Source organism: Pezoporus wallicus, unplaced genomic scaffold, assembly GCF_028554395.1.
Source record: "Pezoporus wallicus isolate ANWC-B61680 ecotype Strahan unplaced genomic scaffold, APGP_CSIRO_Pwel_v1 contig_3573, whole genome shotgun sequence".
Classification (NCBI taxonomy): domain Eukaryota; kingdom Metazoa; phylum Chordata; class Aves; order Psittaciformes; family Psittacidae; genus Pezoporus; species Pezoporus wallicus.
In genome coordinates, this window is record NW_026642425.1 from 65,045 (window position 1) to 90,356 (window position 25,312).

At 43.1% G+C, this 25,312-nt stretch overlaps 1 protein-coding gene across 1 annotated transcript; it reads right to left on the reverse strand.

The window, feature by feature from the left end:
• Positions 1-6,374: 6,374 nt before the first annotated feature.
• Positions 6,375-24,247, reverse strand: DCAF10 (DDB1 and CUL4 associated factor 10). The gene is made up of 7 exons (XM_057430485.1): positions 23,943-24,247; positions 20,963-21,076; positions 12,724-12,921; positions 12,038-12,243; positions 11,118-11,228; positions 10,604-10,749; positions 6,375-7,728 (listed from the first exon to the last, which is right to left on the reverse strand). The coding sequence occupies exons 1-7, from the start codon at positions 24,245-24,247 to the stop codon at positions 7,360-7,362; spliced, it is 1,449 nt and encodes a 482-aa protein (XP_057286468.1). The 3' UTR covers positions 6,375-7,359.
• Between the last annotated feature and the right edge of the window lie 1,065 nt (positions 24,248-25,312).

The following is a 25,312-nucleotide window of genomic DNA, read 5'->3' on the forward strand; positions in this document are numbered from 1 at the left end:
TGTTTGTTACTGGCAGAATCTGTGTACTGGTTTTTTGTAATCATTCCTCAGTGGAATAAAAAAATTTCATCCTGTTTCTCTGTGATAAATGATACATACCTCTCTGATATTTCTAAGAGAAATCTGAAGTGTTTAGAATAAAATATTAACATAAGCCTGCCCCTAATTGGTGATTGGCAGCAAAAGGAAAGTGGTCCTGATCTGTTGCTGTAACTGCTTATGTTGCATGGTTAGATTGAGTGCAGTGCAAATCTGTCATGATGGAACAGAGTTCAAGTATCACTTTTATAGCCACTGACAGTATTACAGCACACTCAAAGGAACTGTATGCTTAAGATACAGATGTTTTATGCGTAAGGGGACAGATACTCAAAATCAGTGAAGAGAGGGATCCAGTGAGTTTTGGCACACAAGTTACTGCTTACGAAAGTTACAGTTTACAAGACAGGATGTGTAATTGGTCTTCAAGAGAGCAGAGAAGGAGCTGCAGTGCTTCAACTGTTCTAGTATTTATGTTCCTTTGCTATGGGACAGCACAGGAGTGGGATCCTTAATGTTTTGCTGCCATGTCTCATCACTGTGTTGCTATTAACCCAGTACATTGCCTGAATAGCTAGAGGGGCCTCATTTGCTGCCTTCTCTGAAAACATATAGCTCATGTTTTGATCAGCCTCTAAAGGAGAATTTTAAAACTGATTGCTGATGCTGTGGTTGCTTTTCTTGGTGGACTACAACAATAATTTCCAGCTAAAGAAGGGAAAGGGAATTGGGAAGGGGAATTCCACAACAATAATAACTGGAATAGAGAGAGAATAATAGAGCTAGTCTTCGGGTAATAAGTGCTTTGAGCAAAGGAGGGTAATACTGCAAAATACTGCTCTGTGGGTTTTCAGGCATATTTCTATTCCAAGACCACCTATACAATATTTTATGCAAATCAGTTAATTAAGTTTAGCCAGTTCTTAGCTGTTTACAGAAGTGGGGTATGGGGAAATCTTTTGCATGGGAAAGTAAACTAATATGAAGGCAACAGCTTTTAGCACCTCTGAAATGACTGGCTGGAAAAGGCAAGAGGCTCCAGTAACAGCTATAAGACCTAAACATTACATACCAGTCAGGCTGTGACAGTTCAGTTAGATTTTGGTCATAGAAAAAAATCCAATACCACCTCTTAACAACTAGAGAGATAGCTTTCTTATCATTTATTATGCAGTGTGTGATGAGGGGGTGAGAGAAAGCCACAAGCACTGACAAGCCCAAACAGCATTTTTGCAGCATCAGGATAGGTAAACTAGATACAGTGTATTTATTTTAGGCAGGGTACAGACTGTTTATCAATCACTGCCTGGTCTGGTGATCTTCATCAAACAGCATTGTTGTACGGGTAAGAGGTCTAGAGTCAGATTTTGATTCTTCTTAGCTTATTTTCAGCAAAGCTTGATGGAGAAGTGCTACAGCTGGGTCTGTAACCCACCAAGTTTGAGAACTGCACCAGCAGCTTAGAATTAACCACCATTATAGTGAAGCCAGGACAGCAAAGCGTGCTCATTTCCTCAGGTGCTTAGTTTGTATTCCTCTGCCCAAGCTCAGATCCACCTTCTGATTTAAACCCACATCACATTGCTCCTATCTGTGTTGAAGGCCTCATTTACAGAAAACAGCAGACAACGATGTGTACAATGTACCTTCAGCACCCAGTGCCTCACGTGCCCCATCAGTCCTGCATGACACAGTGACATTTATCAGTTCTTCAGGTGGTGAGGTAGAATTCAGTTTTTGTGCAGATGTTTTTGCTGTGCCTAATGGTGAGTGGCTTTACTGGAGCCCAAACCTTTGCAAGTGGAAGAGGGCAGTGTGTCACTCTCCTTACAGCCAGCCAGCCCACGAACCTCTGCCTCAGATACAGCTACCCACGGCAAAGCAAACAGGTATTTTCAGTCTTAGGCTGTTCTCCGTGGACAGATAGTTGCCTGTTCACCAAGCAAATGCAGAGTTTTACAAAGAACAACAATGCTGTCTTCAAGGATTGGAAAGGCGCTCTCTACCCACAGGTACTGTCTTGGGCAACAGAATGGTTGTACTTAGTTACTTGTACTTAGTTTGTAATTATCATACTAGCCCCAGTATGTGTTCTGCTTTCCGGGCTTCATGAGTGAACTGTTTCTTCTTACAAGCATGCTCGACAGTAAGGACAGTAGCAAAGCGGTGGAGGGGAAGAGACCCGCGTACAGAAGTTGTTTTGCTGTAAGCACTGTTTTTTAAGTCTTAGTTGTAGGGAGTAGGCAAGAACCAGTGAGCACTACAAAACACAGCTCAGTGTGAGATAAATACATTAAAATAGATTTTAATTCAGTGAATTATTAAATATTTAATTTATTATGCAAGCAAGAGAAACTGTGCACAAATAGTAAGTTACTGTACGACTGTAAGTACAATATTTTAAGAGCAGGTCTGGTACTTCCTATACTATATTAAAAGGCTACAATTTTCACTATGAAATCTCAGATGTTTCAAAATATTCTACATGCACAATTTATTCTTGTAATAAAAACCTTAACTGAAGTTACTTAGTGCTTTAGAAAAATGCACCTTTGACTAAGATCAGGAAATGAGAAGTTTCTTTTTCCTGCAGGCTGTTGACTTTTTTCTTTTACTCCAACTTTTTAGAATCTTGTAAACTAGATTTTTAAAAAGCTTTCATTTGGCAAGAGTATTTCCTTTTTCTAAGAGTTCATATTTCATAAAGCAACAAACCCGTATTTTATGCTATCAGGACCATTTCCACATCAGTTACCCAAATTAAAAACCAAAACCAAATCACCACCACCACACAAAGAAAAAAACCCCACGAAAATCAACCACACCATCACCCAAAACCCCGGAAGAACCTGATGCATACATTCTAATTCTGGTAGTAGGCAATCAAACTGTTCTTACCAAGACTTCCAAGAGTGCAAACAAATGTCTGTGTGTCTGTCTATATCACTGTGCTTTTCTTTCTATCCCCAATAGTTCAGTTTGGAGGTTACATTTTTCCCTGAACTACCCATGTTTGACAAGTGGGCCCATGCCCCATGGCTGCACACATACTGAAATGAAATTACCTCATATGGATAAAGTACATATACACAAATGTCATTGTACAGTCCTGTTAATAGTTTCTCACCCTACCCACAAATGTCCAACAGTGCTGTAGTGATTTACAGACTGAACTCTAATGGAATACTCAGAAAATGCACATTTTCTCCCACAACATACAGTCACTGGACTATTACGGAAGATTACCATCTTCAGACACTGATTTGGTTCCTGTCATTGCTGCTATACGTTGACATTCCTGTAGAGATATTAATTACACAGTTTATCTGCTTTTGCTGATGAGCCCTGCTGTGAATGGAGGAATTCTTTTACTACAGAAGTTAACGAATATGAAACCATCCATTTAAACATACTACATGCTTTACAATCAAATTGAGATCTCTTATTCAGTATAAATACTGTAAAATCTGTCAAATGATAAACACTTGGTCAAAAGTAAACATTTTAAAGAGACCTCCTATGTAAGTCAATAGCTTACTTTGCTGTTAGTGCAGTCTGTGCAGTCTTTCACCATTTGAAACATTTTTTTTGTATTTATTTCAGGTTTATATATTTATGGAAGGTTAAGAATTCATCTTTTGAAACATAACAGCAAGATAAACCTTTTTTTCTTTTTACTATCTAGACATAATCCAAAGCTCATCAGCAAATTACTTCATTAATTCAATAAGGTAATACTATTCAGAAATAACTGAAAATTACTCTTTCCACCAAGACAGTAGAAAGGCATCAGTTACAATAAGCCTGCAACTGCAAAGCGTATCAGTTAGGAACTACTGAACAGTGTTTCAATATGTGTTGCTTGAACTTCACAGGTAAAGAAGATTAACTTCCATTGAAAATTTCCAAGTTGTGTTGAAAGGGAATAATCAAATTATCAAAACCTAATATTACTTATTCTAATTCAACTTATTACCAATATAATCAGAAGAACTAAGTAACATTTCTACAGCATACATGGACAGAATTAATCTTAATATGCATCTGCTGGACATGTTACAAAAACATCAGTGTTACCATCAAACCCCTTAATCAGATCAATGTCAACTTTTAGCATCAATCCTACACTCCTGCTCAGCAGCTCTGGTTTCCAGAGCTGGGCAAGGCTGGTCAAGCCACAATGCTGTGATGATGTGTCACCTGGGAGTAAAATTTCTTTATACAGAAAAGTTAGTATCCAATGTTTCAGCACAATACTCTTGTAAAAAAACAGTGGATCGTGAGGTAGAATTTAAAAAGTAACACTCAATGCATATTAACAGGCATAGAATTAAAGTCATAAGCAGTCTACCAGTTCAAGGAATTTCTGAGAGGAAAAACCAAAACCAGCCACAAAAACAAACAGACCCAAGAACTACTTTGATTTCCTGTGTGCTGCTTTACCTCCAAAATGAACACAGTTCAAGCCTATGAGAACAGTAAGATATCTTCAGCTCCCTGTAGTCCCTTCAATGGTGTTTAGTAAAAGAGTGAGGTGAGAAAACAGCAGCCTAGAAGCGAGTGCTTAGGGAAAAGTCATCATAGTCCACTGGAGGGATAGGGGTAGAACCTGTTTATTACTAACAGGCAACAAATTCTAATGGAGGGAGTCAGAGAAATGCAAGTGTTCATACAGTCACAATGCATTGTTTCAAAATACTTCAGGCACATGTAACTTAGCACTTCCACTGGTCTAATACCAAGAACACTGTATGCAGAAGTTTTGCCACACAGTTAACAGTTTCGTGGGTTTTGTTTTGTTTGGTGTGGGTCCCCCTGCAAACAGCTTAGCTCCTCCTTTGCATAACAAACTTGTGTTCCACAAACAGTCTCAAGTTTGGTGCACACTTCACTTCCACTGCTTTTAAGTCACAGATGATAGAAGTCCCCCTGAACTCTAACAAATCAGCAGATCCAAGTTGCCCCATACGTAGTTTCGGATCACAGGCTGTTCCATGCATGCAAAAGGAGCTGGGCTCCAGTGATGTATTTATAACTAGTCTCAGATACACTTGCATATTTTATTTAGTTATTTCATGGCTTGGGCAATTAACTTAGAGTGAATTGTATTCCTTGCACAGAGTACCAAAAGTATTCAAAAGGTGCAAGTGCTTGAACTTCAGAGTCACTGTTACAGAAAATGGGACATCTCTATTTATTATTTCCTTGATATACTTTTGAGTTCAAGACAGTAGTTTCAGCAGCAAAACTGCTCAGAAGATATGCTCTGTAACATTTCAACTTACAAGTTGCTGGGAAGACCATGGGCATTCATTTGCATTTTAAGTTAACTGAGTATATTTACTTTAAAAACTATTCTTCCTCCTTCAGCTGGAATAATGTTCTACTGAGATACTGTCACCAAATCATCCTGCTAAAACTCATGAGAACAGAAAAGTTAGGATTTTTACCAAACAATAAACGATAAATCTGTCAGCTGTGCTGACAGTGCATCAGTCAGATGCAGAAAGACTGCTAGACATGATAAACATGCTGAAAACCTAATGCAGGAGTAACTGATTCCTCAGATTACCAAATGTGCAATATTGAAGGCTTTTTAATACTAAACAATTTCTCCAAAAGATGAAATTTAAATTCTTTTTCTCATAATGCATAAGAACCTGAAGTTTCAATGAGTGCTCCACCAACACCCCGTGTATATTGCAGTAGTATTTGCTACCTACACAAATTCAGAACTGTGAAAGGATCATCAGGCTTATGTATTTTCAGCTATCTCACCTTTACAATGTCTTCTTTTTCCCTAGACATGTGTTTCATAGAAGGCTTTGTAAAAAAGCATGCTCTGTTGAGTCAGAGATAGTTGAAATCTGAACACCAAAATATGACAGTCTCCTTTAGAGAACAGTTTCTTTTAGATAACCTCACTAAGGTTTCCTGCTGAATTAAGCAGCAGCAAAACCTTAGTGAAATACACACAAAAAAATCCCCAACACAAAACCAAACCACACACACGCACAATAAGAACTAAAAATCCCACCAAAAAAAAAAAAACAACCCACATTTTGGAAAATACAAGCAATGAGAATATTATAAACTGATTTGGATGTACAAGACTGAAATAACTACTTACAAGTTTAGCTATATTAACTCAAGGGCTAAAACTTAGCATTCATACTTTGTATGTGATTTAATGGTAAACATTAATGTTTTTCACATTGTATGAAAAGCCCAGTTAAATCCAAATAGATCTTACTGTAGACAGGCATGCTTTTAATCCATTCCAAAACAGTACATGTGAAAAAAGTCTACCTGGTGATACTATGAAATATATTCCTTTCACAGCAATGGTGCAGGCAAGATGTGGAAGAACAGTCAGCTGGGAAACAGCCTTAACATCAGCAGAAAATTCTGCAGTGTTAAGTTTTAAAAGCAGTATGGAAGTTTATGTTACTGATGCAGAAGGCTCCTTACAACAGTAACCCTAGAGGTTGAGGAGTCACATATGCCTAAAAGAGGCCAACCAAGAACACCCCCACTATACAAAACATCCAGTTTGTCTGCAGTGAATAGAGAGCAGGGTCTTCACCCATTCAAATCCTGCTTCATTGCCCCAGTCTTTTCCTACTAAATTCCCTGGAGAAAACAAATGCAGCTACATCTCTATCTAGAACCTCTTCCTTCTGGTAATAAACACAGTATATGCAACCACAGGAAACCATATGCTTTAAGTGTAGCAAAACATTACAGAAAGTTGATTCAATTTCTAGCCAATCACAATCAAATACATAAATGAGAAAAACCTTTTCTTTTTGTGACAGTAACTAATAGTGTTACTACACAGAAAAGAAGCTCCTTATCTAATAATCACCATATAGTAGTTTCAGCAATGTGTACAAGGATGTTTACGTGATGAAGTCCAGCTCTTTGAAACAAGGAGGTGTTGTACCTGTGGATCCTGGTTGAGTTTTGGCTGAACTGCTACCCTTGCCCTCTCTACATTAGTTTCAAATAGCCCACTTGAATTTGCATTGAAAGAAATTATCAACAAGTAGTATGGTACAAACAAACCAGAACAATGACCTGATGGCACAGGATCAGAGGTCTGCTTGGAAGGCTGAAAATACTGTGCATGGAGGCAGATTTGTGGATGCACTATGAGAATGCATACAGTGCTGGGCTGAAAACACATTCTGCTACTGTGTTCAGAGATCATAGTAACCATGATCTTATCTGGCTTTGGAGATTTCAGAAAGAACACACTCCAACTAAACTGAAGTAAAACCCACAACCACCTGAAGGTCTCGTTGATGCAAGGTGTGCCTAGAATTTTGGCTGATACAGAGAAACACGTCCGCTAAGGCACCCCGAGGCAATCTGACAGTGTGTTGGAGAAAACTTGGTTGTCAGTACCACATCATTGTGAGAGTAGAGGGAACGGATTTCTTTCAGGGGACTGGCTTCTTTGGGCAAACAGTCAACAAGTTCGCTGCAATGTGCATCAAACCCCAACAAACGGATCCCAAAGCCATGCGGGGATGAAATCATGCGGCCATCAGGACTGAAACAAAGTTCTTTGATGTAACCTCGGCCCACATTGGCTTCTTCAATGCAATGAGTCAATCGCAGGGAACAGCGAGGCGAGACAGGGCGCACAGGAGCTCCTTCCTGGAATTCATAGACACAAGTCCACTAAAGGGAGAGGCAAAGAAAGGAACATTGAAAGAAAAGTAAACCACTGCAAATACTCATTCCCTCCTGTGGCATGTTGAGTAACAGGAACGCTCAATGCTATTGCTTGTCTACTCTTCAATAAGCATCTACTATGAAACACTGAAAACAGGTCATTTCATGGACATCTCTACTGCTTTGAACTGCCTAAGCAAAACAGCTGTCTAGCATCAAAGCTGCTTTTATAATTAAATGGAAGCTAGATATAATCCTTTAAAATCTAGTTTTTATCTGAAATGAGCAAAGCCTAATCCTTTGGCCAGGCATCTGCTCTAATTTAGTAAACATTTAAACGAATTCTACAATAAAGCAGAACTCTGCCTACTGTAATTTATAACTGACCATAGGCATTTTGTGCCCTTAACTTCAAAAAGAAAGAAATCTTAAAACCAAGAGGGAAACAGATTTGAAGGAGTGTTATGAACAGCTCTATAGCCATCTTGTTACTTTAGAGACAATTTGGAATTTTAATGTATAACCAAAGCAACTGATCTCAAATGAAATGCAAAACCAGCTCTGGTTCAGAGATTCAACTTCAACCACCACACAAGTGTTCTTATTCCTGTACCATGTATTCTACTGAAATAAACACAAAGGAAACAATACTAATTAAGTATTAATTAGATACTAGGCAGACACTAGGACTACAGGAAACCATAACTAGGTCAATCATCAGTATCAATCAACCCAATATAATATTTGCACTCTCAAAATTCTGTGTTATATAGGGGCTTGATCTGCTGAGTTTCCTTTCAGTCCTCTACACACTTGTATCAGGTTACCATTACAAACAGTGGTTTTCTTCAGAAACAGCCCAAAAAACCACAGAAAACAAACCCAACAAAACAAAACGCCAGAGAACACCCATAAAACACATCCCCCCCAAACAAACCCAAAACCAAACCAACCCAAATTTACATCAACTATTAACTAAAGTATTCAAAAAATTATTTGTGATTTTGGCAAATAAATGTAAAACCTCTGTGTCTTGAAAAGAGAGTGGTCTGCACAACTGTCACAGCACTACTTTTGAAATAACCCTAAAACCACATGGAAAAATCCATGTGTTCTGAAGGCTCTGCCTGGGCTTTATAAGTGAACCTGAATTAACCTGGATAACTTCAAGAGCAGGTGCTCAAACCTGGAGTTTCTTACTTTTTTTGTATACAGTCCATGAGAAGTCAGGGTTTTTTCAATATTTCTGAGTGCATTAGACACTGATTTTTTGTCTTTAAACAGGGTCCCAGTGCAATACAGTAGCAATGATGTGACACTTCACAATCAATTTGAGAAACATAATCAATCACAGGCCTTAAAGTCTGCCATTACTTCTTTAAAGCAGTGTTTTAGGAAGTGAAATCTGCAAGTTGCAGATGAGCTGCAGCTGGTCTTATGACAGTACTTCAAGTAAAGGCTTGAAATGGATTCTGCCAGGAAGATGAGCAATATCCAATTTATATTTAAATTGCAGAGTTTTAGGGTGAGAGCTGAGATCAAGGCACTTTGACATTACATAAACATCACTGGAGTTCACCATACTCAGTCCTACACTGTGGCAGTTTTAAGCAGATGCAGAAATATGCCATGAGATTTTTTTTCACAGCAGTGCAGGAGCAGCCTTTGGAAAGCATTCATCAGCACAGCAGGAGCACTTCATCCTGGGAGGCAGAAAAAATTGCAAAGGCACTTGAATTCAGAGGAGCTTCTCTGCTCAACTTAAACCATGTTCACCAGTACACAACTGTCCAATCCTTTGTCTTTTCCAAGCTGACATCTCCTATATTTTGGCAGGTGTGTATTTTTACATCATGCATTTCACAGCACAGCTACTATTTGAAAACTTCTCACAGAGCCATAAAGTATATTCTGTGGAAAAACTGGGCAACAGAAGTACTGAATGCAGGATAAAAAGTTGTATGAGGTCATTAAAAAAATTAAATTCATTTTGGTCTAAAATTAAATACATTTGTAAGCAGAAATAACTGTCTAGTTTATTCAAATGCAATTTTATCATAGACTTATAGAATGGTTTGTGTTGGAAGGGATCTTAAAGCTCACCGAGTTCCAACCCCCTGCCACAAGCAGGGAAACCTTTCACTAGACCAGGCTGCTCCAAGCCCCGTCCAACCTGGCCTTGAATGCTGCCAGGGATGGGGCAGCCACAGCTTCTCTGGGCAACCTCTGCGAGTGTCTCACCACCCTCACAGGGAAGAACTGCCTAAGATCTCATCTCAATCTCCCTTTGGTCAGTTTGAAACTATTCCCCCTTGTCCTATCACTACTTGCTCTTACAAAAAAATCCTCTGGCTTTCTTGTTGTCCCCTTTATGTATTGGAAGGCTGTTAATAAGGTCTGCCCAGAGTCTTCTCTAGGCTGAAGAAACCCAAGTCTCACATCCTGTCTTCATAGGAGATGTGCCTTCTCTGGACTTGTTCCAACAGCTCCACATCCCTCTTATGTTGGTGGGCCCAGAGCTGGACGCAGGACTGTAGGTGGGGGATCTACTCAGAGCACAGCAGAGGGGGAGAATCCCCCGCCTTGACCTGCATCTCACATTCTGGGGATGCAGCCCAGCACATGTGGGGTTTCTGCAATCAAGTGCACACTGAAGCCTGGTCATGAGGTGCTTCTTGTCAACCAACACCCCCAAGTCCTTCTCCTCAGGGCTGCTCTCAAAACAGCCTCTGCCCAGCCTGTGTTTGTGCTTGGCATTAATTAAATTTACCCGCAAAACAAGGAAATGTCAATATAGTTTTGTGATCAATACATCTCAATGTATTAAAAAAAAAAACAAACCCAAACAACAAAACAAGAAACCAAAACATATTTGTTTTACCTCCTGGTCATCTGTATTACTTGAGCATCGAAGAAGCGTAGCCCAACCTTTTGGATGCAGCTGTAGTGACGTAATGCAGTTGCCTCGATCTCTTTCTCCAGGAACCTCTGGTGTTAAGACCTCCAAACTATTTCTAGGTGATCCACCTAAAAAGGGAAGTCAACTGTAAGTATCAATGAAATCCAGACATTGATCTTCACCTTCCTCAGCAGTCTACTGCTGGTTTTGAGTTCAGTGGGTTTTTTTGTGTTTTTCTACATAACAATCACATAATCAGATAAAATAAATAACTTGTTGCTGTTATCAGATTTCTTGGGGAAAAAAAAATAAAATTAGATGCCCAGATTTGGTGTGCAATGGTATTTTATTGGTTTAATAGAAGTCATAGCAACACTACTCTTTTAAAAAAGTCTTAAGAGCCAAACCCACAGTATTTCACTATTACACTCTGGCCTCTTCTGGACACAATGAGTCCAAGTCCATGATTTTTTACTTTTTAAAAGTCTCTTCCTACCTTCTCGCTGGGAGGAACGTGACATGTGTTTCTCAGACTGCGGACCTGAATCATTCTGGTGACATGGTGAACCAACAGCTCGAGGACCAGAGGAACCTGATGAAGTTACATCTGCAAACAGCATCAGCCATATGAACATAGCAGCTTAACACAGCCCACATACTATGCATGTTGCCCACTTAACCCTCCTTAGAAGTGTTAAGTAAATGGTAAGGCATCTTATTAAGAAAATACTTTCCAAAGCTCAGTTTATAGTCTAAAAGTACTTTTTTATTTGTGCCTCATACAAACAAACTGCCACCACAGGACTCTATTGGGAGTAAGAGCCAAGCTGTATTCCTTCCTTCTTATGCACTGTCTCTGCTAGAAGCTGGGCTAAGAATTTTTCCCCAGGCCATTCCTTTCATATCCAGACACCCCAAATGGCAGTTTCTGTCACTATTTTACTCTATTACCGTCCCAAAGCAGGAGGAATCAAGCAGTGAAATTTCAGAGCATGCAGTTCTTCCAGGTCTGCTGTCAAGAGCAACCACACTACTACACAACAGTCAATATTAGTTGCTGGAGCTCATGCAGATTCAGCTCTCTCAACATGGATTAATTTCTTGTGTTACAGGACAAGAACCGAACATAAATAAAGCTAGAGATGGCCAGCTCGAGGTGACAAAACTCCATGGGCACTCTATCCTGTAGTGCTACAATCTTGATACCAAAGATCACCCTAGAACTCCACCTGAGTCAGAAAATTACCACTCAACAGCACAGATGTGTGATCCTTGAACAACAGAGCAGCTAACATGCCAAAGGGTTCCTTGGCAGAATTCTGCCGACTCCACCTCTGACTTCTTTTGATAGCTAAGAATATCCCATAAAACACCTCTAACACAGAAGCTGCCACATATTTTTCCAAAAGCATTCACCTGAACTTGATGAAGTAGTCCTCCTCGCTCTTAAAATTGGGTAGCTGCCAACCTCTAAAGATTTATTTAGGTCAAGGTCATGCAAAATCAGAAGATAACCAGAGGAGGTTGAGATCAACATTTTGGAACAGTCTGGCGTCAGCCTCATTCGCATAAGAAAACGGGTGTGAAAAAACTTCTTGTGGGGACATCCATCTTCTGTGCACCTTGACAGCAAAATAAAAAAGCACAAGAAATGGCTGGAATTAGCTTTGCCTGAAGTCCCTAATAACGTCCATAGGAGTCAAAAATATACTAAGCATCTGTGTTCATCCTAAAACTTTTCTGAGTACTGTTTTTATCCTACTTAATTAGATTTGAATGAAATGGCAGAAATCACATTTTCATTCTACTACAACAATGAAGACAGAGCTTTTTCAAAAAGGAAGAACTACATTTTGGTGCATCAGCAAGAAAAGCTCTCTTTTTTAGCTACTGTACAATAACCACATAATGGAGATTCAAATTCTTGATAAGGGCTATAAACTGATCATGGTATTTATGAACACAGTATAGCGCCATTCAAGAAAGCAGGTTTTCCGTCTTGTACAGAAGAACCCTATCCTTGTAGAAGCGTTAACAGCATGAACAGAATAGAACGTGAAGAACATGAACAGAAACATAACAGCATGAACACAGCCACATACCTGTTTGTGTCCCAGATGATCACATTTCCATCAAATCCTGATGTTACTAGTAACCTTGTATTGGTATCGTACTCAATGTTTTTAACCCAGCTGGTGTGACCATGTAAAGTACACACTTTCGTGTTCAGCTTTCTTAAATCCCAAAGTGCTATTGTAGTGTCATCAGAACAAGTTGCAAACAGTCGATTATCGAGAAACCTGAAAATAGGAAAGAAATACTGTGCCTGCTTAGTGCCTTTTCTAACTTAAATATGCTTAAGCAGGAATTTAAACTAACACAAGAAATACAGTGGCCACAGAGGAGGAAGAAAAAAAAAAAACAACTAAAAAACCCCCCAAAACCTGAACAATCCCCCCAAAAACAAAACAGAACAAAAAAAAAAAAAGGCCAACAACAAAAAAAACCACAAACCACCAAAACAGATAGTAGATACAGCAGAATGTTTGCCAATACAACAGTTCCATCACAAAAGAGTGCTGTCGGGATATGAACCAGTAGTACATCTGTAGTAGTAAACTAGTAAGCCTGTAGATGCGTAGCAGAATTTTATTTTTTTTTAAATGAATCACGTAAAGATCACACAACTACACAACCACCAGTGGAAAAAATACATCATTTACCTATCTGGATAATACTCAGCTTTAAACTTAACAGGTCTTCATATGACATACAGGACATGACTAGTCAGTTTTTAGACCACTGGCAAGATACTCCTACTGAGCTGTCTGGCAGTCTCTGCAATAAAGGTCTGCTAGCCTGAGCTGAATGTGGTTTATGCCTCTTACCCATTTTTGCCAGATCCTATTGCTACTACAGTCAGGCAGCACCAGAAGACACAGCAATTCTAAATTTCTGACTACACAAGGACCCATTGGATCATAATTAAACCCATGCTCTTTACTCTTTTCATTTCTACCCACATATCCACCCTCATTCTTCCCCTACTATTCTGCAGATTTTCCTCTCTTCCCCACCACAGGCATAACCTCTCTGCACTCAAAGAATTTTTTTAAAATACATATCACTTTCCTTGCTACTAGAAGGCCTCTAGTTGTTTTAAGCCTTGCTGCCCCACGTGGCCCATAACCCATTAGCTTAGCCAAAACACATGATGTCCAAGTCTCCTTTAACTAACTCCTGAATGCTCCCTCTCTGCCAGGCCTGCTCTGTACCACACATCATTGCTCAGCATCTGACGCAGTCAGCCCCTGTTGAAGGCTCCCACCACATCTTTGCATCACTGGCACAGGCAGAACACAAAAACACTTTGCAACACTTTTGTTGCAAAGCCTGCAATAGGGCCTGCTTTTACAAACACTGTGCCTAGCCAGTGCAGCCCAGAGCGCAGTGGAACCACTTGTGCTGGAAACACTCAGTGCCAGACTTATCCATGTGCCAGTGAGGCAAACCAGTCTTCTCTTACCTGAAGCCTGTTACAGGATTTCCAGAGGCCCTTTCCAACCAGACCTCCTGAGGCACATGTCTGCACTGAGCGTGCTAAGAAGCTGGCCCCACGGTTTTACACAGGACATAAAACAGTGCTTTTCCAAGAGATTTAATCCAGCAGATTAATTGTCTAATGTATGGCTCACATTACTAACCACATGGTTTACACTACACATGGTATTACTATCTTGGAAACATGTAGTAAATTTAAATTTGAACACTACCACTGTTTGCACATGTCCCTAGACCCTTAATTTCATTTCACCTTTGCCCATCTCTTTCTTCAGATGCCTATCCAGCAACACAATGCCTCATGAGCACTACTCGCTGCAGCTGCAGAGCCAGGAGGAGCCATACAGACCTCCTGCATTCAGGGAGGTTTTATACCACCTGGGCAGTCTAAACAGCGTCCATCAAAAAGCAATGGGATTTTGTGCCCATGTTTCTGCCTTTCCTTTCCCTAAACTACAGTTCATGTGTTTGAAGCAGGCACACTGAAGTTGGGCTTTTCAAATGCACAAAAGCAGGTACATGTATCAAAGTGCGACTGCACAGAGCACTGCTCAGGACAAGAATTTCAGATCATCTTTGGCACAGGCTGCCCAAATTTTGGAATTGTCCAATACAAGTGTGCATTTGAGAGGTTTGAATTTGGATCACAAAATAACATACAATTCTGTTAAACTACTGCAAGAAGAGCAAGCCTACTGCTCTGTATTTCAAAAAGTATTTAGAGGCCTGTAGTTCTACAGTATACTTCTATACAGCAGTGAATTTATACCATGTGCATCCACATGCACTGTTTATGTTTTGCATTTAGCAGGTCTTGAGTTCCTGCTTTCTGACAGACTAGTCAGTCTAGTCATACTGGGAGAAGATGATAAAGTGGAAAAGAATATAGGTCTAGTTGCATTATGACACCAATCGGGTTAAGTACTTGGCCTGTTCAGGTGGTAATTCTTTATCATGAAAATCTGTGGTCTTGTGAAAAAAAACAAAACAAAACAAACCCAAAAACTGAAGACTAGACTTTACACATACTTACACAAGTTACTTGGTTCACTGAGAAAATCATGGGATACAATTATTTGTTGCATTACACAGATTGAAGTTTATCATACTCTATTACTGCTGCAATTTATGCATGCCCTTACTGCGGGATGGTGAGCACTCGCCTTATGACCAGGACCTGGTCTGGGAGCTCTGCTCTGGCTGCCCCAGCGGTGGCTAACATAGGCACCCAGACAGAGCGAATGAGAGGGGAGGCTGCAGTGCAGAGCTCGGAGTATAGAGAGTGCCTGCACTGATCTCTTGAGGCGAGAGGGTGTAATGGGCAGGGCTGCACTCGGTGCTCCCTGGTGGAGGTCTTTCTGCAGCAGGTGGCTGAGCTGTGGGACGCTGTCAATAGGCTGAAAGATATCAGGGAAGCTGAGACGAAGCAGGAATGCTTACTCCAGGCCCAAACTGTGCAGAGGCCTCAAGCGTCCCCTGTAGCTCATGGAGGAAAGAAGGAGGCTGTTAACACAGGAAGCTGGGAACTAGTAACCAAAAAAAAACCAACAAAAAATGGAGGCAGAGGACAATTAAAAGCAAGCAACTTCCTCCTAAATCTGCTGTCCCCACCCAGAACCGCTTTGCAGTTCTGCAGGGGTCTAACAAGGAAACACATCTGCACCGTGAACAACCGGCTGATGCACTGGTAAAGAAGATCACTACTGGTGCTGCCAGGAAAAACTGGCGGGTGGTAGTGGTAGGGGACTCTACTTTGAAGGGAACAGAGGCACTCATCTGTCAGCCTGACCCAGTCTCAAGGGAGGTGTGTTGCCTACCAGAGGCTTGGATGAGGAATGTTGCAGAGAGGCTCCCTGCTCTAGTAAGTCCCACTGACTGTTACTCACTTCTAGTGATCCATGTGCGTGCTAGTGATAGCAGTAGCCCAGAGAACATAAAGAAAAACTACAGAGCCGTGGGAGAGGTGGTTAGGGGCTCTGGAGCTCAGATTGTCTGGGACAAATGGGAGGACCTTAAAAAGCCCAGGTGGATTCGCAGGTTAACAAATGGTTAGAACTGCGGTGCCATAGTCAGGGGTTTGGGTATCTAGAACATGGCACTCAATGTAGGGGGCCAGGTCAGATGCCTCTATAAAAATGCCCATAGCATGGGGAACAAACAAGAGGAATTAGAGATGTGTGCACGTCTACAGGGGTATGATATAATACGTATCACAGAAACATGGGATGGCACCTAGGACTGGACTATTGGAATGTAAGGCTACAGGCTCTTTAGAAAAAACAGGCCCAGCAGGCGGGGAGGGGGAGCTGCTATTTATGTTAGGGATAGGATGGAGAGTATGGAACTCTGTCTGGGGACAGGCGAGCACTCAAGAGAGTTTGTGGGTCAGGGTTAAAGGGAGAACAGTGATGGGAGACATTACTGTGGGGATCTGTTACAGACTGCCTGATCAAGAGGACTCGGTGGATAAGGCACTCTATAGACAGATAGGAACAGCCTCACACTCGCAGGCCCTTGTTCTCATGCAGGACTTCAACTACTCTGATATCTGCTGGAGGGACAGTACAGCCCAGCACAAGCAATCCAGGAGGCTCCTTGATTGTGTGGACTTCCGTCTTCAAGTAATAGAGGAGAAAACAAGGAGAGGAACCATGCTTGACCTCGTGCTCATCAACAGGGAAGGACTGGTTGGAAACGTAATGCTCCAGGGCAGCCTTGGTTGCAGCAATCATGAGATGGCCGAATTTGAGATCCTCTGGACAGTGAGAAGAGCATGAGTCAAGCTCACTGCCCTGCACTTCAAGAGAGCAGACTTTGGCCTCTTCAGGAACCTGCTTAGTAAGGTTCCATAGGATATAGCCCTAGAGGGCAGGGTGGCCCAAGTCTGTTGGATGATATTCAAGGATCACCTGCTACAAGCTCAGGAGTGTTGCATCCCAACCAGAAGGAAGTGCAGCAGGAGGGCCAGGAGACCTCCTTGGATGGATAAGGAGCTCCTGAGGAAAATTCAATTGAAAAAAGAGGCTTATAAAAGGTGGAAGCAAGGACAGGAGGCCGGGGAAGAATACAGGGATGTTGTCTGGGAAGCTGGGGACCAGGTCAGGAAAGATAAGGCCCAGTTAGAATTAAACTTGGCTAGAGATGTGAAAGATAACAGGAAGGGATTCTGTAATTACGCTGGAAATAAAAGAAAAACTAGGGCCAACGTGGGCCATCTCCGGAAGCTATCAGCAGAACTGGCTACCCTGGGTTTGGAGACGGCTGAGGTTCTTAATGACTTCTTTGCCTCAGTCTTCACTGGCAAGTGCTCTGACCACACCACCCAAGTCTTGGAAGGCAGACGCAGGGACTGTGAGAATGAAGACCTTAGGCGCACTGTAGGAGAGGATCTGGTTCAAGATCATCTTAAGAACCTGAACATACACAAGTCCATGGGACCTGATGAAATCCATCCGTGGGTCCTGAAGGAGCTGGCGAATGAAGTTGCTAAGCCACTGTCCATCACATTTGAAAAATCACGGCAGTCAGGTGAAGTTCCCAACAACTGGAAAAAGGGAAATATAACCCCCATTTTCAAGAAGGGGAAAATGGATGACCCAGGGAATTACAGACCAGTCAGTCTCACCTCTGTGCCTGGCAAAATCTTGGAGCAGATTCTCCTGGAAGGCATGCCAAGGCACATGAAAAACAACAAGGTGCTTGGTGACAGCCAGCATGGCTTCACTAAGGGCAAATCCTGCCTGACCAATTTGGTGGCCTTCTATGATGGGGCTACAGAACTGATGGACAGGGGTAGAGCAGTTGATGTCATCTACCTGGACTTGTGCAAAGCGTTGGACACTGTCCCACACGACATCCTTGTCTCTAAATAGGAGAGACATCAATTTGATAGGTGGACCACTCGGTGGATAAAGAACTGGCTGGATGACTTCATGCAAAGAGTTGCGGTCAATAGCTCAATGTCCAGTGGGAGACCAGTAAAGAACGAGTGGCGTCCCTCAGGGACTGGCGTTGGGACCAGTCTTGTTCAACATCTTTGTCAGTGACATGGGCGGTGGGACTGAGTGTGCCCTCAGTAAGCTTGCCAATGACACCAAGCTATGTGGTTCAGTTGATAACGCTGGAGGGAAGGAATGCCATCCAGAGGGACCTCAATACGCTTGTGAGGTGGGCCGATGCCAGCCTTACGAAGTTTAATGATGCCAAGTGCAAGGTCCTACACCTGGGTTGTAGCAATCCCAGGCACAGCTACAGGTTGGGCAGAGAAGAGAATCAGAGCAGCCCTGCAAAGAAGGACTTGGGGGGCTTGGTCAATGAGAAAATGAACATGAGCTGGCTTCAGTGCACGCTCACAGCCCAGAAAGCCAACCGTATCCTGGGCTGCATCAAAAGGATTGTGACCAGCAGGTCAAGGGAGGTGATCCTGCCCCTCTACTCTGCTCTTGTGAGACCTCACCTGGAGTATTGTGTGCAGTTCTGGTGTCCTCAACATAAAAAGGACATGGAACTCTTGGAACAGGTCCAGAGGAGGGCCACGAGGATGATCAGGGGACTGGAGCACCTGCTGTATGGAGATAGGCTGAGAAAGTTGGGGCTGTTCAGCCTGGAGAAGAGAAGGCTGCGTGGAGACCTCATAGCAGCCTTCCAGTATCTGAACATTTCAGATTTTCAGTGTGAAAGTAAACAAGAGTACATCTCTCGCCTGTATAAATCCATTTACCTTTATCTTGGAAGCTATAGGCAACCCTGCTTCACTCACCACAAACAGGTTTGACAAAAAATAGACAGGGAGAAACAAATGGTATTGTGAACAGCTTTCATATATAGAAGGACCAAGTAAACTAGGATTCACCTGAAAAACAGCTAATTGAAGGTGCATGAGACTCAGGAGGAAATAAATTGAGATTAATTGTTCCTCGTCTCCCTACTTAAGAAATCAAAAAATCTAGAGGACCTCAAGCTAGCTAGAAAGTTTCAAAAACACTGTTAACTGCTCCTGTGCCATGCAGCTCTGCCATGGTAGTTTTAATTAAGCAAAAAACCTGACCAAATTCAGGTGGGAAAAAAAACCTCCTTCAGATTACTATACACAAATCCTCAGTGACTAGGAGACTGATAGAAGAGGACTACTATGTGCTTCTCTGTTCATACATAGCTCTGAGGCACCTGCTGTAGGGCACAGAAGTAATTAAACTTATTTTTGGTGCTTATTACAAGGAATTTCTGTATTACTGCAGTGCCTGAAGTCCTGCTCATTAAGCAGAAATAATACTCTAGGTAATGATGTACTAACAATATTCTGTAATACACTATTAAGTTCCTTGTAACTAAGTTTATAACAAATGGAGACATGCAGGAAAGCACAGAAAAAGACACCAATATCCTATAAAAACAAAATAAAGCTTTAAGAAGCATTTTGAAGGAAAGCATAAAGTTTACTATACATTGCTACGAACTACCTTAGTCTGGTAGATATTAGATAGTAGACCTAACAATTACCTGCTTGGAACTAGTACTTGTACTTTTATGTAAATCAAACTACACAAAGAACAGACATTTAAGGACCAAACTTACAAAGCCTCAGAGGCAGACAAAGTGGAAAGAAAGAACATCCTTTCAATAAGAGAAGAAAGTGACAGGAAGTTTCATTGCTGTTCCCAACCAAAGAATTAAAGCTTCAAGACGAGCACAGTGCAACAGAGACAGCCAACCAGCCAAAGAGCCTGCAACAGAGTGCTCTTTGTAAAATATGATCTCACTAATTCGAGACCTAGCAAGAGCAGTTTGAATGTCAGGATCAGACACTGAATTAGGGATGTATAAAACCCAAAATAAATTCATTTTACCTTTGCCTTCTGATATCTTTATAATACGGCTTTATTTCAGCCATATGAATGTCAGGATCAGACACTGAATTAGGGATGTATAAAACCCAAAATAAATTCATTTTACCTTTGCCTTCTGATATCTTTATAATACGGCTTTATTTCTCACCTAGCTTTATCTAAAAATTAAGCATGTTTAAAGGACAACCACTGTCAGGCAAGACAAGCAGCCGTATTTCCTTACAGAAGAGCATGTTCTAAACATCTCCTCTTTTATTTATGTCAGCTAGCCCCAGCTTTTACGTTAGCTTTTCTGAAAGACAGACATCCAAATGATGTAAAACTTCAGTCTTTAGGTTTCTGCACTTGCCATTTCCTATTTCATCCTGACAAACAGTCAGTGGATTTAAATCACACATACTGAGTTCAAGTTGAACTGTAGAAGCCATTTCACTTTCCCAGCTCTTCCGTATCACACCTGCATTTAAAGCAGACAATCTTTCCTTGGAAATTCCTATGCAACTGTGCCAATTACTCTTACAATTCAAAATACCAGCCATATTCATACAAATACCTAATCTTGTTATGGTCTCAGACTTGCACTTCAAACATAAATCACATGCTACTTGTTATGCTCTGATTTACCACATTAATTCAAGGCATTCCGAAGGCAAGTTTAAACAGGCAATAATAAAATAGCTTAATACTCTTGCCTCCCATAAAGTGCAGTACCTGACAGCATTGCATACCGCTACCATCACTTTCAGGTTCCTTTTCTTCCCCTTTTCAGCCTTTCTGCACCTCCAATACCCAAAAGAAGAAAAATGGCACAAAGCAAACTGCAGCTTAACAGCTTCACAAACCCCACACCCTCCGAGAATGCATATAACACAAACTTACCACACTGTCACAAGAAAAGCATCTATGGTAAGACAAAATATTCCTTCTGACTTACCTGATATTATTTACACAGTCTTCATGAGCTTCAGAGAGAGTTTTGATGTGCTTTGAAGATATTGGGTCAAAAAGCAGTACTTCAGTCTGTTCACAAGCAACAGTCAGCACTGACCTGCAGGGGAGTAAGGCAAAGCAGAAATATTTGTATTCAGTAAAAGAAATGAGATCTCTGTGTATCCAGTGAACATCCCTTCCCTATTCTCACAGAAACACAGCTTCACCATTACTTAGCTTGGTTTTCTGTTTACACTGCACTAATCTGCAGCATTTACTTTTTCTTTTTTTTAATGCCTTCTTGCCGATGCCTATTCACAAGCACCTAATACACAAAACATGCAGAAGAAAATAGCATGCTGTTTTATTCCAGAGAAATCACCTTCTAACTCCCTTTTCAAGAGACCATAACTCTTCTGCCTGGCAGTTGGCATAATTAAGGCACGGCTGACGCATCTGCTGGACAGAACACATCACCTTTCAAACCACTTTAAAAATAAATAAATAAATAAGGTGGTTGTTTTATAACAGCTATATAGTTCCCAGATCCAATGATGACATTATTTAAATCACACAGTTAAGAGTATTAACATCAGTGAGTTTATTTATAAGTTACTTGAGGGCGATTTGTGCAGTGAAGTGCATGAACCTAGTGGTTCCTGTCTGGGGAAAAAAGAATTAAGCTCTGACATGAAACCCACTGCTTTGTTCACGTGAGGATACCTGCTTGATTTTGCAGGGAAAAAACCCAACCCAGCCCAAACAAAAAAACAAAAAAGACAACAGCACCCACGAATAAGTGGAAAGGCATCCACTCTGAACATCCTACTGCAGCTTTCCCATCTGACTGTGCCCATGTCATGGTATTCCTCCGACACCTGTTGAATGGCAACAATTTTTGAGGAGTTCTGAGACACTGTAGTTTGCTTTTTGGGGTGTCAGAAGACAAGCTGAAGAGCTCTGTAAAATGCAAGGGTCTGACAGATGCTGTACTGCACTGCAGCGGCAAGTGCTGGCAGCCTGCTCATGTGTGTGAACCAACCAGCTGTGAGCCACCTCCGGATAACCTATACTCTTGTCACTGCATTAACTAGAAAAGTGTTCCCCCAAGACCTTTACAGATGTTATTCCAGCTACATCACCTCTTTGTAACAGGCAGCCAGTGCTGAAGTACAACCATCAACTTCTCCAGGGCAAAGACATATGCTTTCCTCATCTCTTTTTGTCACACTGACTTCAATGGCTATTTAGTTTGGCATCCACCCAAAATCAACATAAAGATGACATTCAGACTGCAAATTCAGGAGCAAAATTTTTAAACCAGTAGTCACAGAATGGTTTGGGTTGGGACACCTTTCACTAGACTAGGTTGCTCCAAGCCCTGTCAAACCTGGCCCTGAACACTGTCAGGGATGGGGCAGCCACAGCTTCTCTGGGCAACCTGTGCCAGTCCCTCACCACCCTTACAGTCAAGAACTTAGTATCTAATCTAAATCTCCTGTCAGCTTAAAGCCATTGCCCCTTGTCCTGTCACTACAGGTCCTTGTCCAAAACTCCTCTCCAGCTTTTCTGTCAGTCCTTTTTGGCACTGGAAGCTGCTCTAAGGTCTCCCAGAGCCTTCTCTTCCTCAGGCTGAACAAGCCCAGCTCTCTCAGCCTGTCTCCACAGTAGAGCTGCTCCAGCCCTCACAGCATCTCCGTGGCCTCCTCGGGACTTGCTACAACAGCTCCACCTCCCTCGTGTTGTTGCCCCACAGCTGTACACAGGACTGCCGGGAGGGGTCTCCCCACAGTGCAGTAGAGGTCACACTCCTTTTGATGCAGCCCAGGACACCCTGAATGTACAAAAGAAATTACTTTCCAGCAACAGTCACCCAATGATGGTTTGATAGTTTCTGGAGCTTAAATTTGTCCTCTTCAAAAAACAGAGGAATACCTAAGGAGTTGGAACTTGGCTTTAGAGGACAACTATGGCAAAATCATCACAGGGTACGTGTTCAAGGAAACCAGAACTCTGTTCTGATGAAATGCGAATGGAGCAGCTGACTAGCTATTCAGGGTAACAAAGATGTCAATTCTGACTATCCAAACTGAAAAATACCTGTTGAGACCACCCTCGTTCGCAAGGTCTTTCTGCCAAGAAAACTTCACTTATAAGCATACTGAAAGACAATTGTGCAGATATCTCTGAATTGAACTCTGTTTTAAGCTGGTGTGCAAGGGCTTCTTTTATTCTAAACGAGTCCAACTGTCACTTGCTTTTGTCTACCCGGCTACAAGTGTCTAAACTCATCTGTCAGTGCAGACCCACAGAACCCTAAATGAATAAATATCACATTTCAAACAGAAACTTAGGTCTCTGAAGACATTTGACACGAACAAAGAAGGGGTTGCCCCCGCCTTGATCTCAACCGTGTGCCCGTTTATTGCCTTCCCTTCTCCCACAGAAAGGAGCTGGAACACCGCCGGGCAGTGGAAGTGCACCCCATACGGGGGCGTTCTCCCTGTTACCGCTCTCTTGCTCCACTCGTGCCGTCCTGTGCCTGCTGCTTGCAATGCCTGGGGTTAAATACCAGCCACGCCACTTGCAGCGTGCCGGGGTGCCGCTGTGACAGCAAGCGGGAACCGCGGCCGGGTGCAGCCACCGCGCAGCGCCAGGGCGTCGTGTCCGCGCCTGCCGAGCCAGCGCTGCTGCGCGCTTCAGTCCCGCTGCTCCTTCTGCGGAGCTGCCTTGGACCGCACGGTCCTCCAGCCTCGGGTCACTACAACAGGGCCCCCTCCCCAGCAGAGACCGACGACGCGCGGGGTCCCCAGCCCTAGACAACACGCGGGAGAGCCTCCTGCAGCGCGACTGGGCTGCTACAACCTGAGACACCCCGCGCCCTCCCGCAGCCAGGCACAAAGGGCTCCCGGTCCACTCGCCCGGCGCGGCTCGCACCCGCAGAAAGAGGCGGGCAGCTCAGCGGGACCGAGGGGCTCGCCTACCCGTCGGGTGAGTACTCGAGGTTGAAGACGGCGCCGTGTGTGCGGGTGCTGAGATACATGGAGTCGGCAGGCTGGATGGAGCCGTAAAGCCCGGTCATAGCGCGGAACGTGTCCCGTGCCGGGTCCACGGCGGCGCTGCGGCCCAGGCAGCGCCCGCGCAGCCATCCGAATAGGCCGGCCCCCGGCACCGCCCGCCAGAAAGGAGGCGGCAGCGCCGGCTCCATAGCGGCGGGCGAGCCGGGCCTAAGGGCCGCAGAGCCGTTGCCACCGGCCCCCGCCCGCGACACCCCGGCTTCCGCGCTCATAACACTGCCGGACCCCGCCGCTGCCTGCCCTTTACCGGCAGCACCGCGCCTGTGCCGCACCGCCCCTCGCCACACGTCACCGGCGGTCTCCGTGCTTCGCGCCCAGCGTACGGTATGCGGCGGCCGAACGCAGTCAGCGGGGAAGAGCCGGTCACCTCGTGCTCCTTTAGCCCGGGAAACCCCAGACCCCTGCTAAGAGAACGGCCAGGACACCTAGGTATACTAGGTCGCGCATTGCCGAGGTAGCAAAATGCTGCGCAACGGCTTGTGCTAAGTCACGTAATGGTTCAATGAGCTTGTTGCCTGCGCAGCTAGGCAAAGACCAAGACCAAAGCTGCACTCTTCCAGCTGTGCTCGGAGAGAAGCGCTGCAGTCAGCAGAAGTCACACTGGGACTAGTCACTAGAGACTAGTGAGGCCCTAGCACAGGTTGTGCAGAGAAGCTGTGGCTGTCCTATCCCTGGCAGTGTTCAAGGCCAGGTTGGACGGGGCTTGGAGCAACCTGGTCTAGTGGTAGGTGCTCCTGCCCGTGGGCTGGAACTGGGTAAGAGTAAAGCTTTGGTCCCTTCCAAGCCACTCTAGGATTCTGTGACTTCCAAACTGACGAAAAGGGAAGCCCACCATACCTTACGCCTACAATATGGCAAGCATTTACAGATTCAGAAATAAGCCACATTAGCTTGAGAATTAAGAGCTTGATCAATCTTTCAGATGCATTGGCATAAGGGGGCCATTAGGCATGCTAAGCTTCCTCCTTCTCCTCCTCTCCACACAGCATCCTGCCCATTGTGTAGAATTGTTTGGGCGTAGGTCAATATGTGCTACGTGATTAGACATAGCAAAAAAAAGCAGAAATCATGCCTGTCTCCCAGGCATCTTCATGGTCAAAACCATGCTTCTCCAGCTTCTGGAAATGCTTTTCAGTGATATTATCAGCTCAACAGACCACAAGAGCAAACTCCAGCATTGCCAGGTCCCGGTCACTCAGGTCAGCCAGTTGCCAATTCACAGCGACCTATGAGAAAGCAAAACCAAGAGGCAGCACAGATGGACCCAGCAAACAGTA